Source organism: Podarcis raffonei, chromosome 3, assembly GCF_027172205.1.
Source record: "Podarcis raffonei isolate rPodRaf1 chromosome 3, rPodRaf1.pri, whole genome shotgun sequence".
In the NCBI taxonomy this organism is placed as follows: domain Eukaryota; kingdom Metazoa; phylum Chordata; class Lepidosauria; order Squamata; family Lacertidae; genus Podarcis; species Podarcis raffonei.
Genome location: NC_070604.1, coordinates 118,410,820 through 118,429,960, shown reverse-complemented (window position 1 = coordinate 118,429,960; position 19,141 = coordinate 118,410,820). Strand labels below are relative to the sequence as shown.

Sequence of the window (19,141 nt, the reverse complement as noted above, 5' to 3'; positions counted from 1 at the left end):
ACTTTGCTTCAGCAAGGGATTGGTATCACGTGCCCTGAAGCTGTTCTCTGTCGTCCTTGGTTGGACCTGTGCATGTGATTATACGTCAGGCAGACAGAAGGGTCTAAAGGTTAATAGGGTAATAAGAGAGCAATATTGCTGCATTAAAAAGGGGGGGGAGGGAGGGATATCATCCATTATTATGCAGCCTTCAATATTGATAACAGGAAAAAGCAGCCCTTGATTCTGGGCAACCATGATTTATCATTTCCTTACTGCTGGTTTTCATACACTGGTTTTTTAAAAAATAAATAAATAAATGAAAAGTTGCTATCTTAATACATTCTGTCTCCATTTTTTTAAAATTTAATTTATATGCCACTTTAGTTGCCAAAATGCCAAACTCCTGTCTGCAAGTTAGCAGGGCTAAACCTCTGTTATGTACTGAGTTGAATAGGATCCAAAAGGCAGTGGTCTGATTGGTCCTAGAACAATAGGGCCCAGAATGCGGCAGTCTGATTGGTCCACAGGAGCCACCCAATCCAGCTCCAGGTGGACGTGAATCCGCAACCTGATTGGCCTACAGGTGAATCCCGGAAATAGCCAATCACGTGGGGCCCATTGTGTAACTTCCTAATGTATATAAAGCAGACATTCTGGGGGAACTTCCATTCCTCCTCACCACTATGAGCTGAATAAAAAGCATGAAATCCACTCTCGACTCCGAGCATATTTCAATCCCAAGTAGGAGGCTAGGCTGGCAAGTCTGCAAATCTCATGGACAAGAAAATTATGGCTATTTTGGTTCCTCAGTGCAAGTTAATGGGATTTCTGAAGACTTGTGTCCACGTAGACGGACTTTCTCTGCCCTTAAAAAATAACTGATATCGATTCATTGGAAACGTATAGCTCAGTCAGTACAACATGAGGCATTTGATCTCAGGATTGTGGGTTGAGCCCCACACTGGGCAAAAAAATTCCTGCATTGCAGGGGTTGGACTAGATGACCTTCGTGGTCCCTTCCAACTCTATTGATTGTACGAGAATACCATGGCCCCCTTCCATCAATGGCTAGAAGACATGACAGCTCTTGCAACATACAAATGGATTGCTTTTAGGCGCAGAATGTGCATGGATAAATATAACAACGTTTGGAATCCATTTTTAAATAGTATAATGACTTGTTCATAATCTTGCATTTGTTGGAATAGCTGTATTACTTTCACACCCATATATCATATTGGATCACAATTTCAAGCTTTCTTTGTTAGTTGCTTTCTTTCTTTTCTTTCACTTCCTCACTGAAAACTTTCAATATTTTGTGTGTGTGTGTGGATTAAGCTCTGGATATCAGTCCGGATGAAATAAGGTCTGATCCAGGTTTGCCAATCAGGCTTTTCAAATTTTATGTATTTAATAACCCTGCCCTGCATAATCAGTCACAAGACACAGTATTTGAATGGCAATGATGACCATCAACTTTTGGGGGACCCCAGCACCCTCAAATATTTTACGGTATGGGTGGAGGGACCTCAGCCCCTAGAAGTTGGCTTCTATGCTAGTAGCCATCCCTGTAAAGGTAAAGGGGCCCCTAACCATTAGGTCCAGTCACGGACGACTCTGGGGATGCGGCGCTCATCTTGCTTTATTGGCTGAGGGAGCCGGCGTACAGCTTCCGGGTCATGTGGCCAGCATGACTGAGCCACTTCTGGCGAACCAGAGCAGAGCATGGAAACGCCGTTTACTTTCCCGCCAAAGCGGTACCTATTTATCTACTTGCACTTTGACGTGCTTTCGAACTGCTAGGTTGGCAGGAGCTGGGACTGAGCAACGGGAGCTCACCCCGTCGCGGGGATTCAAACCACCGACCTTCTGATTGGCAAGCCCTAGGCTCTGTGGTTTAACCCACAGCGCCACCATGAATTTGCCTAACCTTCTATAAAAGCCATCTAGCTTGGTGACCAACACTGCCTCCTGTAGAACTGAGTTCCATAGCTTAACTATGCGCTGTATGTAGAAAAGGACTTCCTTTTATCTGTCCTGAATTTCCCAGCATCGAGCTTTCATGAGTTCAGTAGCATAGAAAGGCAGGAACAAGGTGGGAGGGGCACACCGGGGGTTCGCAGGGTGGCACGGGGGGGGGGGGATCTCAAGATGGCACAAGCGCTATGCTGGGCCCGGGGGTAACCCGTGAAATGCAGTCCAGGACCGGTCCAGAATCCAGAGGTTCTGCTAGGAGTCAGTCGGACAGGGCCAAGGAAGGACACGAGGCAGGAAACCAAGCAAGAACAGGTACAGAATCACAGGCAGGGTCTGGCATACAGCAATGTTGCTTCCGCAACCTGGGGCGGGGTCCGACAGCCTTTTATCTTTGTCAGGGTAACGCCAGTCCTGATCCCCCAGCGACTCACCTCCCTGTTTAGCCTGAAGGCGAGCACTCCTCCTGTCTGCAGCTCGGGAGACGGTGGGTTACTAGACCCAGGGACCACCTCAGCCTCCCCTGACCAAACCAGTAGTGGAGCAGCTGTAAGTGATGGCCCAGCTGGAGGCAACGAGGTCGTCCTGCATCTGGAGCCAGGGCAGGCTTAGGCCCCTGACTTGGCCCAGCTGGTGTTTGTTGCAGGGGAACCTGTGCAGACTGGGACTCTTCAGGGTCAGGTCCCAGACTTGGTTCAGATGATGCCTGAGGTTCCGAGTCCGAGCCAGAGTCCCAGGCCATCACAGGCGCTGTCCTTCCTACAAAAAGCTAGCTAAGCAAGTTCTGGAGATGTTCCTTCCAAAAGCTCAGCTTAACAACTCTGACTGCTCTCCTAAGAAAAGCTCAAAGACTTTGGGTGATCTCTTACAGAAAGTTCCACCTCTGTATCATTTCAGTTGCTCTTTTCTGAATCTTTCACAAAGCCACAATATCTTTTTGAGGTCCACACTCACAGCATGTTCCACTCCTGTCTCAGCAATATCTATCCTGGCTGGGTCATGTCCACAGAATGGAAAATTTCGGGATCCCCAAGGACTTGCTGGCCCGGCTGTGTGGGAATGCCACAAAACCTGGAGACAACCAGTAAGGTTACACATCCATAATAGTGACCAGCAGAAGAATGAGCACTGGGAAGAGTGTAGAGTTAGCCTTGGTGAAGACTTGACGTTTTCATCCCCCAAAAAGTTTTTGATTTGTGCTTCCATTGAAATGAGGCAGTATTTTAATGTTGTATTTTAATCTTGTTTTTAAGTTGTATTTCAATCAATTTGTTTTTATATCAGGTGTTAGCCACCCTGAGCCCAGTCTTGGTTGGGGAGGGCAGGGTATAAATAAAAATTATTATTATTATTATTATTATTATTATTATTATTAGGAATAAACCACTATGGGACACCTCTGTCTGCAACAAAGCATGCTTCTCCCGTAATGGTCTCTGCCAAGACAGACAGGTGCCAGCAACAATAATAAGAAGACCTTTATTTATTCAGGGACCTAATGAGAATATCCATTTAAAAAGTAACTGTACCAAAAGGAATTCTTGTGAAAATAAGTAATATTTAGGTGGGGGAGCGGAGTAATTTTGTCCTTGTTCAGGGTGCTATACTGTATTACCTAATAATATTGGCCCTAATGCCTGTCCATCTATCTATCTATCATCTATCTATCTATCTATCTATCTATCTATCTATCTATCATCTATCTATCATCTATCTACACATACACACAGTTTCCATCCCCTGCCCCCAAAGGAATGAAGATTGGCTCAGTTACACAGCAGACACACTCCCACGTCGAAAACGCATCTTTTGGAAAAGTGGAGGAGCAGAAGTTGCCAGGTTCAGTTCCCAATGGCATTTCCAGGCAGGGCTGGGAATCACAGAATCTTAAAGTTGGAAGGGACCCCGACGGTCATCTAGTCCAACCCCCTCTCAACCCGATGTGCCCCATCCAATGTGAAACCTGAGCAGACCCTGCTTGGCTTTGCAAACGTGCCAGCTTTTCCGTGGCTGCGACGCTAGCAGGGTGCCGCCTCCTTGCCTGAAACCCTGCAAAGCTGCTGCTGCCGGCCCGTGTAAACGCTACTGAGCTGGCTGGACCAATGGTCTGAGTCATGGGAAAGCAACTCCCTGTGTGTTCCTATGGTGTGGCGAGGCCAGGAGGCAAGAAAGTGGGGAAAGAGGAGGGGGAGGACGGGAGGAGGAGGGAAGAGGTGGGAAGCGCCTGCAGAAGTCCTGCTTGAGGTCCTGGCCGAGGGGGCTGGGCCGGAGGCGCCTGACGCCTTTGCCTCTCTCTCTCTCTCTCTCTCTCTCCTCTCAGGCAGGAGCGAGGCGTGTTGCTCCTGCGGCCGCCCGAGGCAGGCAGCCTGCAGAGACGGGCCAGGAGCCTCCCGCGGGCCACTTGCGGGCTTTCTCAGCTGGGTGACCAGCGTGATCAAGGCTCCCTGGCCCCCGGAGCGCGGGCGTTAGCACGGCAGGCTGCGCCCCGGCGCTGCTCCGGAGTGGAACCGGCTTCGCGGGGAAGAGCGCCCGACTCGGAGCAGGCAAACGGAGACGGAAGAAAGCAGGTCGGTTAGATCTCTCTCTCTTGCAAACCTCTCACCATTTTTCTTGATTTTCCCCCCCTTGCTCGCCGCCGCCACCGCTTCTCTCCTCGCCAACTGTTCTCAAATATATATATATATTTTACGCGCGCGCGTACTGGACCTTTATAGAACCGTAGACCTGTAGAGTGGAAAGGGATCTCCAAGTGCCATCTAGTCTACCTTCTGCCACGCAGTAATCGCAGTGAAAGGGCGCCCAAAGAACATTCCTCACCCTCAAAGAATTCTGGGCTCTGTAGTTTAGGATGGGCTACTGGCAATTGTCACACTGCGAGGAGGAAACTACGGTGCCCAAAATTCTTTGAGGGAAAGACTGCTCTTTTGATATATTAAATGTTCGCGGATCGGGAAAATCTGGTCGTCTTTCGCTTCGTCTGACGCTGGATTCTTAGGGCAGCACATGTCGCTCCCTCTTTGCGCAGGATCCACCGTCCCTTTGGATAGGTTCCGATATATTTTTTCTCCAGTCTCTCCGGCTCCGCAGCCAACCCGGCCTTTCCTTTCGCAACTGAAACTGTAACCTTCTCCATACGGATCGCTGAACCCAACGAGGCGAGTAAAACGAGCTTAGGATCGCGCTGCAAGGATTCCACGACCCCCAGCTTCCACGTTCTCGTTCTTTCTCCTTTCCAGTTTCATTTCGCCCCTTCTCGTTCTCTCTCGCTCCTTCTTCTCCTCCTCCTCGCCAGCTCCCTAGATCTCCGTTCGTTTTTATTTTTATATCATTCCCTTGCTTCGCACAAAGCAGACATTATTTTCGCTTAAAAAAAGAAAGGAGAAGAAATCAGAGATTGGAAACGCAACGAGGGTCCCTTTTTAGAAAAGTGAAAAATTAAACTTCTTAAATCCTACCCAATTTTTATTAAATAATCCCATCGCGGTAGTTTCGGCAGGATTTTATCTCTTTTTTTGCGCAAATCTCCTATACCTCTAGTTATCCCACTCTTAAGGTTAGTAGTGGTTGATGCAGGATTGATTCAGTCAAACGTGAAAACTTTTAAACTCCGATCTCAGCTGGATTGATAGATGTCGTGTAGAAATCGATGGGGCTGAACTGTGCGTAATAGGAATTATTATTGCTATTATTCTAATAGTCTCCCAGGTCTCCTTGCTATTTTGAAAGTCTTCCTTGTTTGCCTTCTTTTTAGCTACTTGCTACTATATTTACTTACTTACTTACTTACTTACTTACTTACTTATTTATTTAAAAGATTTGTGTAACAAAACCTATATGCCGCTCGGGAGTAATAAAACTTCTAAACAGTTTGCAATAAAATATCCAAGCGGCCTTAGATCATCATTGGCTACTTTGTAAACCGCAGGTTTTGCTGATCGAGATTCTCATTGAACGGGGAGGATTTTCATTTTTAAAGGGGAGCTCTTGTTCAAAAGGTGGTTTTTCTTCCTCTCTCGCTTCTCAAACAGGGATGTGTGTGTTTTGTGTGTTTTTTGGAGGGGGGGCGACAATAAGAAACATTTTTTTAAAAACGAAAATGTGCGGTTTCAAATGTAGAGCTACTATTTCTTTCTTCGCCACTAAGGCACCGCTCTGTAAAAAAAAAAAAAAAATAGTTAATTATTATTTCCTAAACAGTCTCTGTCTTTTTGTGATCGCTTTTTAAAAGCAGGGAGCAACAAATATCTGATTTTAAGCGCGGAAGTTAAAAACCCCTTTTGAGGGCGGCACGGAGCCACTCAGAGGATCTGATTCAGTATTCTTATTTTTACTATGATTTCCGCGTAAAAAGAGGGTTCCGTTCCGAGTAAATCGCTCGGTTCCAAGTAAAGCAGGGGGGCCAAGTGAGTGAATAAACCTCCGCTTATTCCCCGCGTTCAAATCTCCTTCGTAAAATGTAATAATAAAAACATTCCGTTCTTAAAAGAGGGAGATGGGGGGGAAACCCCTGTAAGGACAGATTAAAAAAAACAAAACCATTCCAAATATTTCTAGTATGTTTATCCTATTTGGATTCTCCCCCCCCCATACACATACCTTTAAATTTTGCAAAGTTTTCAACCCAACTCACTTTTTCTTCTGCCAACTATTTGCATCTACATATAAAGTGGGGGTTTCTTTATTTACATCTGGGTTGAAGTTAATTGAATTTCAGAATTGCAAAAGCACCTTTTTAAAACCCCGCTGGGAGAAATGTAGTGGGACACACATTCGTTTGCTAGGAAGTTTTAAGTCGACCTCCTGCTCTCAGTTTTGAAGTGTTCAAAGTTGGCTGGAGCGTGTTCGTGCTTCCTGTTCGTCGTGCTATTTTGTGTGATCACAACTTTACGCTTCTCAAGGCTGCAATGCAACGCTGAAGCTTATACCTTAAACCGCATTATTTTGTGCGTAATTGCACTATCGCCGTCCACAGATTTTATATTTGTGCACGTTGCAATTCAGGTTTGCTCCTGCGTCGTCAGAAAAATATTCATTATTTTGAAGAGTTTAGTTCTACAAACATTTTCTGGAGGAGATTGCTAAAATATATTAGATCAATCCGATTCATGAGTGAATCAATGTAAGGGTATGATTTATTTATTTTTAAAGGAAAAATTGTGGGGTTTTTTTTTAAAAAAAGGAACGCTGGCAGCCGATTTCTAATTATCTGCTTGATAAATCTGGAACAGAAACGGCTAAAACTTTGAACGAATGCTGCGAGCGTTTCGTACAGACAGACTTGTGTAAATTTCAAGTTACTTTTAAAGGAGGGGGGAGCTTTCCCCACTTAAGTTTATTTCTTCAGTTATTGAGCAGCAGGGGATAATTGGGGAAGAATCTTCGCGACGCTTGAATTCGGTTTCACCGACGGGGAATAAGGAGTGGGAAGGGGGGAGAGTGTTAATTCGTATTAACCTGGAAAATCTGGAAAGAGAGGGTTTGTTCGCTTCACCTTGGCGCAAAAACAGCGGGCATGCTGGGAACATTTTTTTTGGCAGGGGGGAGCTGAGACCGCGTATGATCCGATTTAAAAGAGAAGCCACCCTTATCCATAAAAATAAAAATCCTCTAAACTCCGTTTGCGTTTCATTTCCACGAGAATCTCCTTTGGGGCCCATTGGCAGGAGAGAGAGACTGAGGAGGGCGGCGAAGGAACCGGTCTCTAAATTCAAATCGAATTCAGTGTATTTTTGAGAAGAGCTCGATTTTAGACATGAACACTGGCCGATCTCTTTGGGAAAGAGGCTTTTGCGAGAGGTTTCAGGGACTGGATCTTGCAGTCCGGGCTATCAAAGTCCACGTGCTTAGATGGTGGGGGCGGGGAGCTGGAGAGTCCGGCAGTGATTGTTCAGCAGTCAGGGGATGACACTTTGCACATGCCCAAAGGTTGCCGGCCCATCGCCTTGCGCAAGAGTCAAGTGTGGAAAGCAGATTGTGTTTGTGTTCCAAGTAGGTTGCTAGTTCCTGTGTCTCCTAATGCAATCCTTTTCAGTGACCCCATCAGCCTCTGCCCTTTAGAAGATTCTAGTCCTCTCTGTTTCAGGCATTATGTGTTGAGGAGACCATTTGAGAAGTGAGTAGAGGTGGCCTCGCTCCCTTGGTAAAGATAAAGGGACCCCTGACCATTAGGTCCAGTCGTGGCAGACTCTGGGGTTGCGTCGCTCATCTCGCTTTATTGGCCGAGGGAGCCGGCTTACAGCTTCCGGGTCATGTGGCCAGCATGACTAAGCCACTTCTGGCAAACCAGAGCAGCGCACGGAAACGCCTTTACCTTCCCGCCGGAGCGGTCCCTATTGATCTACTTGCACTTTGACGTGCTTTCGAACTGCTAGGTTGGCAGGAGCTGGGACCGAGCAACGGGAGCTCACCCCGTTGCGGGGATTCGAACCGCCGACCTTCCAATCGGCAAGCCCTAGGTTCTGTGGTTTAACCCACAGCGCCACCCGCATCCCTCGCTCCCTTGGTGCCTGCTTGCAAAATGCAGACTGCTGAAGGGGACTAGTTTTTTGTGTTGTGGGGCAGGCTTCCAAAGGCCCTGGAGAGACATTGTGGCACAGTGGTTAGAGTTGTGATTACACTTAGGCTGGGGAGACTCTGGGTTCAAATCCCCCACAGCCACGAAGCTCACTGGGTGACGATTGCACCCTCTCCGTTTAATTCACCTCGCAGGGTTATGGTGAGGATGAAATGCAGGAGGCTTGGAGGAATGGTAGGACATGAAGGTTAAGAACAACAGGAAAACAAGACCTTCATATTCTCCTGCGTCAACAGAAGGACGAGCAATTCATGTTAGTTAGCCTGTCCTGCATTTCCTGCTGCTGTTTTGAACACGTAGATGTACATGCATTGTAGATGGGGGTCACACATGTGTTCCATGCATGTGTTGCAGTGCTCTTGCGCACAATTATACCCCCCCTTGCAGTATGCACATCCCACATGGGTCCTACTGCTTGCCTCTCTTAAGTGTGGTTGGGCAGAACTGGCAGATCTTAACTCCAAAGGAGAAAATCATGAGTCATTACAGTTGCCTTTTGATGTGTGCACAAATGTGCGTTTTGACAAGCGGGGAGAGGGGTGTTGTTCAAGGCTGCAAGGAATAGCTCTGTAATGAACATTCCTCGCCCTCTGAGCACGCACAGAAGTCATGAACCTGGGAGGAATTGTGGCCTGTGGCATTTTCATCCCTGAGCATGCGCACAGTTTCCAGACATCCCATTTCTGTGTTGAAGTGAGCCTCAAACAGAACTCTGGTACACAGAGCAGCAATTCCTCCCTCGAAGGGTTGGACTAGATGACCCTCGGCATACCCTCTCAACTCTACAATTTTATCCTTCCAGGAAAAGTATACACCTATAACACAGCACACCGGGACCTATCCGACTCCCATCTTTCTGTGTGCAAACCGTCTTATACTTTTGCTCACCTGCTTTCCGCTGCCTGCCTCCCCCCCAAAACAAACTTTTTCCATTTTCTCGCCACCCCACCAAAGACAAAGGTTGGATTCCACAATCGCTATTCTGGAGGACCTCAAGCCGTTCCTAACCTACCTAACTCTAGGCTCCAGTTTCAATCCTTTATTATTTTCACTCCCTTTCCCAAAAGGACAACCTGCTGCTGTGATGTGATTTCAGATCAAACAGCCAGACGGTCCAATTAACAGCATCTGCACCCCCAGGGACAAAGGTTTGGCTGTGCTGGTGGTGCCCTCTAACTGTCTCTCACCTTCCCTAAGTTTATTATACCTGCCTTAAGTGGGATAGTGCCTAGGATTTGCAGATCAGAAGGTTGGCGGTTCGAATCCCCTTGACGGGGTGAGCTCCCGTTGCTCGGTCCCTGCTCCTGCCCACCTAGCAGTTCGAAAGCACATCAAAGTGCAAGTAGATAAATAGGTACTGCTCCAGCGGGAAGGTAAACGGCATTTTTGTGCGCTGCTCTGGTTCGCCAGAAGCGGCATAGTCCTGCTGGCCTCATGACCCGGAAGCTGTACGCCGGTTCCCTCGGCCAATAAAGCGAGATGAGCGCCGCAACCCCAGAGATGGACATGGCTGGACCTAATGGTCAGGGGTCCCTTTACCTTATAGCCCCAGGGACAAAGGTTTGGCTGTGCTGGTGGTGCCCTCTAACTGTCTCTCACCTTCCCTAAGTTTATTATACCTGCCTTAAGTGGGGAGGGGAGCCTTTTTGAACCACCTTTTCTCTCCCTCTTTCTCTTCCCTCCTACCCACACTTTACCTGCATGTCTCATTCTGTTTCCCCTTCCTTTATAGGTGTGAACCAGGCCCAGAAGGGAGAGAAGAATGCCAGACCACGGAAGCCACTGCTGGCTCTGATGCCTGGAACCACCTTGAAAGTTAGGACCTGTTAGGACCCGGAAAACTGCTTCCCCACCCTATCCTCTCATCCTGGACCTGATTGGGAACGGCAGGGTCACCTCCTGTCTTGATTTTGGAGGTAGACTCTCTCTCCCTCTAACCCACTTGGATCTCGCCTGCTCCTCCAGAGATGTACCAGAGCTTAGCCATGGCTGCCAACCATTGCCCTCAGGCCTACGAAGGGGCGAGTGGCTTCATGCACAGCGCAGCTGCCACTTCCCCTGTCTACATCCCAACCACGAGAGTCGGCACCATGATTCCCAGCCTTCCTTACCTCCAGGGGTCTGCCTCATCGCAGCAAGGCAGCCCCTCCGGCCACTCCATCTGGACTCAGCCCGGAGCCGAAAGCGCCTCATATAACCCCGGCTCGACGCACCCGTCCGTCTCGCCCAGGTTCTCCTTCGCCACTGGCTCCCCCATCCCGACCACCACCTCCAGAGAGGGGGCCACATACAGCAACCCTCTCAGCATCACGGCCAACAGCAGGGAACAATACGCCCGCAGTTTCAGTGGATCTTACTCCAGCCCCTACCCAGCGAGCTACATGGCCCCGGAGCTGGGGGCCACTTGGACTTCCTCACCCTTCGACAACCCCATGCTCCATAACCTCCAGAACCGGGGGACCCCAGGAGGGACTAGACACCCCAACCTAGGTAAGATCTCTCTGTTACCTTTAGTTACATTTAGTTAGGGTCTTTCTAGAAAGAAGGAAAAAAGCTACATTGTTAAGCAGGTTTCGAGTACAGTGGTACCTCTGGATGCGAACAGGATCCATTCCAGAGCCCCGCTCACATCCTGAGCAGAACACGACCTGTGTCTGAGCGTGTGCGGGTCATGATTCGCTGCTTCTGTGCATGCGTGTGACATCATTTTGAGTGTCTGCGCATGTGCAAACGGCAAAACCCAGAAGTAACCCGTTCCATTACTTCTGGGTCGCTGCAGAATGCAACCTGAAAACGCTCAACCTGAAGCATATTTAACCCGAGGTGTGACTCTATGCTGATTTTGAACTGACCGGCATCTAACCAATTAACGAACTGAAACATTTATCTGGAGAAGAGGACATTTTGAAATAATACTTTTATGCTTAATGGCAAAATCGTAGATGCGAACAAATAAGGTGCAAGGAAGCAAATGAAAGCATCTGTTCACAAATGCTAACGGCGTTTGTGTTGGTTAGAGTGTGGTGCTGATAACTCCAAGGTTGCAGGCTTGATCTGCATAAGGGACAGCTTCTTATTCCTGCATTGCTGGGGTTGGACTAGATGATCCTCATGGATCCCACCCAACTCTGTGATTCTTTGATTCTTGAAATGGAAGGCTGCATAAGGTTGTGCTTTGCTGCTAAACTTCTTGTTCCAAAGCATTACGATGAATGCCCATCTTTCTATGAACTTGTTGGGTTGATTTATGTGTGTGCTTTTATAATATGTCATTTTTACTATAGACCAAACTTTTATCAAAGCATCCAATGTACTCTCCGTCCCTCAGTTCTTAACTATCATGATTCTTACTGCTGACTGCTGTTTCCTGCTCATACATTTAGGTGAACTCTGAATATTCTGCTACTTGGTTATTTGAAATACGTTATCTCTGAAAATGAGGACATTAAAAAAAAAAAATCTTTCTTTTCCATGAGTGTGAGTTAACTTAACCATGAATAGTAACTAAAAAGCTACTCTAGGAAAAGAATTGGGAGCATCGTACATTCCACTTTAAGAAAATATAAACAGAGCTAATTCTTTCTTTTTTAAAGTTCTGGATCCATCTGTCTTGCTAAGTAAAAACAAAAATCTGAATGATGCTGATTTCGGAGAGAATGCCTTTCCTTCAGTTTTTGGTTTGTTCCCCCCAAAAAAAAACCTTTTTATTCATTTTATAACACAAATAGACAACACAAACAGAAAAACAAACAATACAACCAAATTCTTGTCTTAGCCTTATTTTTTCTAAACATTGTTAGGTGGGTTTCCCCAAGTCCCCCCTACCTGATTTTCATTTTACTTCATCTGTAGCACTTTACATATATCATAATTTCTAACCATTTTTTTTAAAAAAATCATGCTTACCTTAACCATAAAAATCTTCACATTTTATCACTTACAAATAATACTATTCAGTTGTTGGTTTGAGGGAAAACCTGATTCAGTGCTATGAGGTTTCAAAGGTTTTTTTATATGCATATGTTTGTTGTTGTTCAGTCATTTAGTCGTGTCCGACTCTTTGTGACCCCATGGACCACAGCACGCCAGGCACTCTTGTCTTCCACTGCCTCCCACAGTTTGGTCAAACTCATGTTCGTAGCTTCGAGAACACTATCCAACCATCTTGTCCTCTGTCATCCCCTTCTCCTTGTGCCCTCCATCTTCCCCAACATCAGGGTCTTTTCCAGGGAGTCTTCTCATGTGGTGGCCAAAATATTGGAGCCTCAGCTTCACGATCTGTCCTTCCATTGAGCACTCAGGGCTGATTTCCTTCAGAATGGATAGGTTTGATCTTCTTGCAGTACATGGGACTCTCAAGGGTCTCCTCCAGCACCATAATTCAAAAGCATCAATTCTTCGGCGATCAGCCTTCTTTATGGTCCAGCTCTCACTTCCATACATCACTACTGTTAGTTCTTTTAAATGCAGAGGGACTGAACTTGAGCATGCCTTGCCTTAAGGCTGCTAAAGACCCAGCAGTCTGTGGGTGGGGCCATGATCTGGTAGCTCCAGGCTGAAAAAAAGCAAGCTTCCTGCTTGATTAAGGATACAAAGGGAAAGTGAAGAGTTTCTTTCCCTGTAAGGATGGAAGCAACTAAACACTTCATTGAGGCCATAGGGTGATTTTCAATCTGCTGCTAAAGATGCCATATTTTTCCCTCTCCCCTTTAACTTTAGAGCTTTTGTTGAAATGAATTAAAACTATTTGACAGGTAGGGTTCTAATCTCCAGAGACTTTGTTAGCAATGAGAAGGTTACCAGATTGCTCAAGAAATCCAGCCCACACACAAACACACCACAACATCCAGTTGCAAAGGAAGAAATTGGGAGTGAAATCAACTAGGGAGACTAAGCATTTTGATGTGGTTCTGATGTGTCTGAACCTGGGAGACAAAGGTTGGATTCCACAATCGCTATTCTGGAGGACCTCAAGCCATTCCTAACCTACCTAACTCCTAGTCCTAACCTACCTCTCAGGGTTGTTGTGAAGGTAAAATGGGGAGTGGGAGACCTTGAGCAGCTTGGAGGAAATGTGAGAGGTACATGTAACAAAATTAAAATGTGAATTGGAAATCATGTTTTCAAACAGGCAGAAGCAACAAACTTGCAGCACCTTAAGACTTGGCATGTTGCAAATATATCTCTTCCCTGTATGGCAGGACAACATTGTAGTTGGTGCTAGCCAAATCTCCTGCGTGAGGGGTAGGGAGGAGACATTGAATTAGTGGGGTCCCATTATTATTATTATTATTTATACCCCACCCTCCCCAGCCAGAGCCGAGCTCAGGGCAGCTAACACCCATAAAATTTCAGTAAAAACATAATAAGGGGGGGGGACACACAAGTTAAAATAAAAGTTAAAATGCAATTTACAATGCAGCCTCATTTTAAAAGTAGCCCATAGATCAAAACCATAAGGGGAGGGAAACATAAGGGTCAGACTGAGTCCAAACCAAAGGTCAGGCGGAACAGCTCCATTTGCAGGCCCTACGGAAAGATGTCAAGTCCCGCAGGGCCCTAGTCTCTTGTGACAGAGCGTTGTGACAAGTTGGGGCCAGTACTAAAAAGGCCCTGGCCCTAGTTGAGACCAATCTAACCACCTTGCGACTTGGGACCTTCAAAATGTTGTCATTTGTGGACTTTAAGGTCCTCTGCGGGGCATACCAGGAGAGGCGGTCCTGTATGTACGTGAGTCCTAGTGTTATGTATTGTTCTTTGTTTTTCTTTGTTTAATTCCTATTTTTTGAAAATAATAATAATAATAATAAAAGAAAGCACTTCTCTGCACAGTGGTGTAGTTCAGCTGTGGAACTCCCTCCCACTTGAGACAGGGATGGCCATCAATTTGGGTGCTTTTAAAAGAGCATTAGGCAAATTCACGGAGGAGAGGTTTTAATGACTGCTCTGCTCTGCCTGGAAGTGATACTTCCAAATACCAGTTGCTGTAAACCCCAGGAGGGCTCTTGTGTTCGAATCCAGAAGGCTCTTCTTATGTTCCTAATCGTTTAGACAGGCTGGTGCAGGAGTTGAGTGTGGTCAGTCCTTTATCTTTGAGGATAAGGCTGTCCATGGATGCTGGCCACAATGGCTATGTTCCTAGTCCCGTGTCGGAAGCACGATGACCCTGAGTGCCATTTGTGGAAATCCCCAGTGGGGAGAACACTATTGCTTGTGGGATTCTGTAGGCATGTGGTTAGCTACACAAGATGCTGGAGAATTTGAGCCTGTGGCATGATCTGACGGGGTTTTCTTTAGGTGTGTATGAAAACACTCAAGACTGCTTAGTGTCTGGGCCAATAGCTGTGTTTAGGGCAGTTGGGAGAGCATGAGACTCTTAACCTTAAGGTCACGGGTTGAACCCCACGCTGGGCAAAAGATTCTTGCATTGCAGAGGGTTGGACTATGTGACCCTCGCGGTCCCTTCCAACTCTATTACAATTCTATGATCCCAAATGCTCAGAAACATTTCCATAGGATTTAGGTTCTGTTCCAGTTCTGATGGGGTCAGGGCCAGATTTAGGTTTGACGAGGCCCTCAGCTACTGAAGGTAATCGGGCCCTTTATTTAGATTCTGTTCCAGTTCTGATGGGGTCAGGGCCAGATTTGGGTTTGATGAGGTCCTAAGCTACTGAAGGTCATGGGGCCCTTTATATGTCCAGCTGTCCTTTGTCAACAGCAAATTGTCACCGTTTTTGGTGTTGAATATATGCTGTATGGTAATTTACGGACCTCATAGGTATCTCAAGCCATTTGCACATGTGGCCATGCAACCAGTCCATGCAGAATGTAGGAACCCTATATATAGAAATGAGCAAACCAGTGATATTTTAGGGAGCAGGCGAGCAGGAGGAGCCCATTACTTGCACCATAGGTGCCTACACAACACAAAACACTGTTGCTGCATGTAGGTTTCAATTTGTTTGTTTTTTATCTTATATTTTGGAAATGTACATCCAGTTTTTCGCCCTTTAAAATTTTTGGGGGCCCCCAAGAGAGTGGGGCCCTAAGCTATAGCTTTTTTATAGCTTATATGTAAATCCAGCACTGGATGGGGTTTGTATTCAGAGTGGGTTGGACTTCCCAGGATACGCTCAGACATCTCTGCTGTTTAGAGTGTTGGAGTAAGACACAGAAGACCGAGGTTCAAATATCCACTTGGATATTTGGGGTGACCATGGGCCTATCATGAACTTTCTGCCTAACCCACCTCGCTGGGTTGTTGTGAAAATAAAATGGGGAGGGAGAGAAACATGTACGTCCCATTGAGCTCCTCGGGGGAGAGGTGTGATATAAATGCAATTGATATAAGGAAGGGCCATGGTTTAGTGGATAAGCATCTGCTTTGCATGCAGGCTCAATCCTGCTGGCATCTCCAGGTAGAACTGGGGGAAACCATTGCCTGAAACGCTTGAAGTTTGCTGCCAATCAGTGTAGACATTACTGGACTCGATGGACCAATGGACTGGCTTGCTATAAGATAGCTTCCTACATGGTTGCCATCTGTCTGAGTGCAGGAGTATGCCTTTGGGAGTGAAGTCAAACTATTAATCATCATCATCATCATCATTTTTATTTGTACCCCGCCCTCCCCAGCCAAGGCCAGGCTCAGGGCGGCTAACAAGCAATAATAAAAACAAGTTGAATGAATACAACTTAAAAACAAGATTAAAATACAACATTAAATATTGAAACATTAAAATATTAAAATGCAGCCTCATCACAGGAGGAGAAAGGAAAAAGAAAAAAGAAAGAGGGGGAGGGAATCAAATTGGCTCCAAGCCAAAGGCCAGGTGGAACAACTCTGTCTTACAGGCCCTGCAGAAAGAAATCAGATCCTGCAGGGCCCTGGTCTCATGAGGCAGAGCATTCCACCAGGCCGGAGCCAGAGTTGAAAAGGCCCTGGCTCTGGTTGAAGCCAATCTAACTTACTTAGGGCCCGGGACCACTAGGGTGTTGCTATTTATGGACCTTGAGGCTCTCTGTGGGGCATACCAGGAGAGGCGGTCCCGTAGATACAAGGGTCCTAGGCCGTGAAGGGTTTTAAAGGTCAAAACCAGCACCTTAAATCTGACCCTGTACTCCACCGGGAGCCAGTGCAGCTGGAAAAGCACTGGGTGAATATGCTCCCATGGCAGGGACCCCGTGAGGAGCCTTGCTGCAGCATTCTGCATCTGCTGGAGTTTCTGGGACAGCTTCAAGGGCAGCCCCGCGTAGAGCGAATTACAGTAGTCAGTAATTGGAGAGTTACAGCACTTGCTGCGACTGTAGAGACTGATACGGGAGAAGCATGCTCATGTTGCACCTGGAGCAGACAAAGTCATCCAGTTTCGCTGTTACAGATGCAAGTTTATACAGTGGTACGTTGGTACTCAAACTTAATCCGTTCCAGAAGTCCGTTCGACTCCTGAAACATTCTAAAACCAAGGCACAGCTTCCGATTGGCTGCAGGAGCTTCCTGCACTGAAACGGAAGCCACGTCGGACGTTCAGTTTCCAAAAAACGTTCGCAAACCGGAACACTTGCTTCTGGGCTTTTGGTGTCCGGGAGCCAATTAGTTCATCAACTAAGCCGTTCGAGAACCAAGGTTCCACTGTATACATTAAACCTGCAACTTGCATGCATTTAACTCATGTACATTCAGCTTTACGCGCTGGGCAAACTTTAAAAATAAAAAGGATCTGTTGTCTGGGGCGGGGGGGAAGACTTTGGCAATCCCACCCACCGTTGCACCCAATGTGTTTTGACTATATGCGATTCTGGGTTTAGGTGCAATCCCCGGGACATCACTGCCTCCTAATTTTCAGGCTCCCCGCCGATTTTCTGCTGGGATGCAGCTGTTTGTTCCTGGGTCTGGCCTTCAATCCGTAATGCCTGTGACTTTGTACTTTGCTGCAAGGCCTGATAGGTTAGCCCTTCCAAGCGCACCCAAACATGCAACACAAACACACTGCGTTCAATCATGGCCTTTTGTTGATGTGACAAGGACAATTTATTGGCTTGTGTTGGAAAAAGAGCTGGCAGAGTTGTAAAAGGAACATGCAAATGTTTGCTTGGGCCGGCTGAGAAGGAGAATAGGACCCACCCCCCCTTAGAAACCTGGCTCCCTTCCTTCTGTAATTATACATCATTCAAACAGCAACTCCAGCAACCTCTGACTGGTAGGCAGGAGGTGTTGCTTGCAATTGGATATGGCTGCTCTCCTTAGTAGGGATTTAAGGAAGGCAGGAGTTGGGTTTCTCTCCCTTCTTAAATGGGAGGCTCCAGAGATACCATACTTAAGCTATGAACTTAAAGAGTCTTTAAGCTTACAGTTGCTACCAATTTGCACTTCTTATAGGTTCTCACTTGTTGGTAGCTGTGGGCAAGGGACTTAGCTTGGTGGTAGAGGGTTGCCAGAAGACGATTTCAGGTCCCATCCCTGGGTGTCTCCAGGTAGAACGAGTGTCCGGCCTAGATGGGCCAATGGTAAAACCAGCTTCCTGTGTCAATCGGAATTTGAAAACCCATATTGGATGCACCTTGACCATTCCGCTCCCTCCCACGCTCTGAAGGCAGAATTGCACACCCAAGCCAACTGGAAATTATCCTGTCTTTGCATCTCTGTGTTTGTCTGTCTAGCTGCTGCTGCTTCTTTGGCGGTCACTCATAGCCGAGTAAGGTTGTCTTCCATAAACACGGTTTTAACAATGAGTCCATAAGTGACTGTGGAGGCCAATTCTGGATCCACATGTCCTTCCACAGTGGGGACATTGGTTTCCGGGCGGGAGTTGATAATGGTGAGGATTTGCCAAGTGTGCCTTCCTCTTAGCACGTTTCTCCCTTGTGTTCTGAGTTCGAGTGTCTTCAAAGCCCATGACACCTTTGGTAAAGGCTGTTCTCCAACTGGAGCGCTCATAGGCCAGTGTTCCCCAGTTGTCGGTGTTTATACTACATTTTTAAAATTTGCCGTGAGAGGGTCTTTAAACCTCTTTTGTTGACCACCAACATTACACTTTCCATTTTTAAGTTCGGAATAGAGTAGTTGCTTTGGAAGACGATCATCAGGCATCCGCACAACATGACCAGTCCAGTGAAGTTGATGTTGAAGAATCATTGCTTTGACACTGGTGATCTTTGCTTCTTCCAGTACACTGACATTAGTTCGCCTGTCTTCCCAAGTGATATGTAAATTTTTTCGGAGACACCTTTGATAGAATCTTTCAAGGAGTTGGAGATTAAATAACTAACCATTTGCTGCCATTTCAAAACAGCCCATACAAGGCCATTTTGGTGAGATGAGATGGCTGCCTGAATAGTAATAATAATTTGTCTGACTTCTGAAATGTTTGAAAACCAAGGCGCGGCTTCTGATTGGTGCAGGCGCCCCAGAAACAATAGCCAACAGCTGCATCAGATGTTTGGCTTCCAAAAAGCGTTTGAAAACCAGGTTTTTGGCGTTTGGGAACCAAGCCATTTGAGAACCAAGGTACCACTGTATGCATCCCCACTGAAGACCATTAGATCATCAGGCTGGCTCATGATTTAGGAGGTTTAAAGTGGTCATCCTAAATACCCACAGCGTGCTAGTGG

At 46.7% G+C, this 19,141-nt stretch overlaps 1 protein-coding gene across 1 annotated transcript in view; it reads left to right on the top strand.

Moving 5' to 3' along the window:
• The first annotated feature begins 4,262 nt into the window (after positions 1-4,262).
• GATA4 (GATA binding protein 4) overlaps positions 4,263-19,141 on the top strand; it is a 54,479-nt gene continuing 39,600 nt past the window's right edge. The window contains exons 1-2 of the mRNA XM_053383731.1: positions 4,263-4,523; positions 10,263-11,020. Coding sequence (XP_053239706.1) covers positions 10,498-11,020 — 523 coding nt within the window. The 5' untranslated portion in view covers positions 4,263-4,523; positions 10,263-10,497. The remainder of the gene's footprint in view (positions 4,524-10,262; positions 11,021-19,141) is intronic.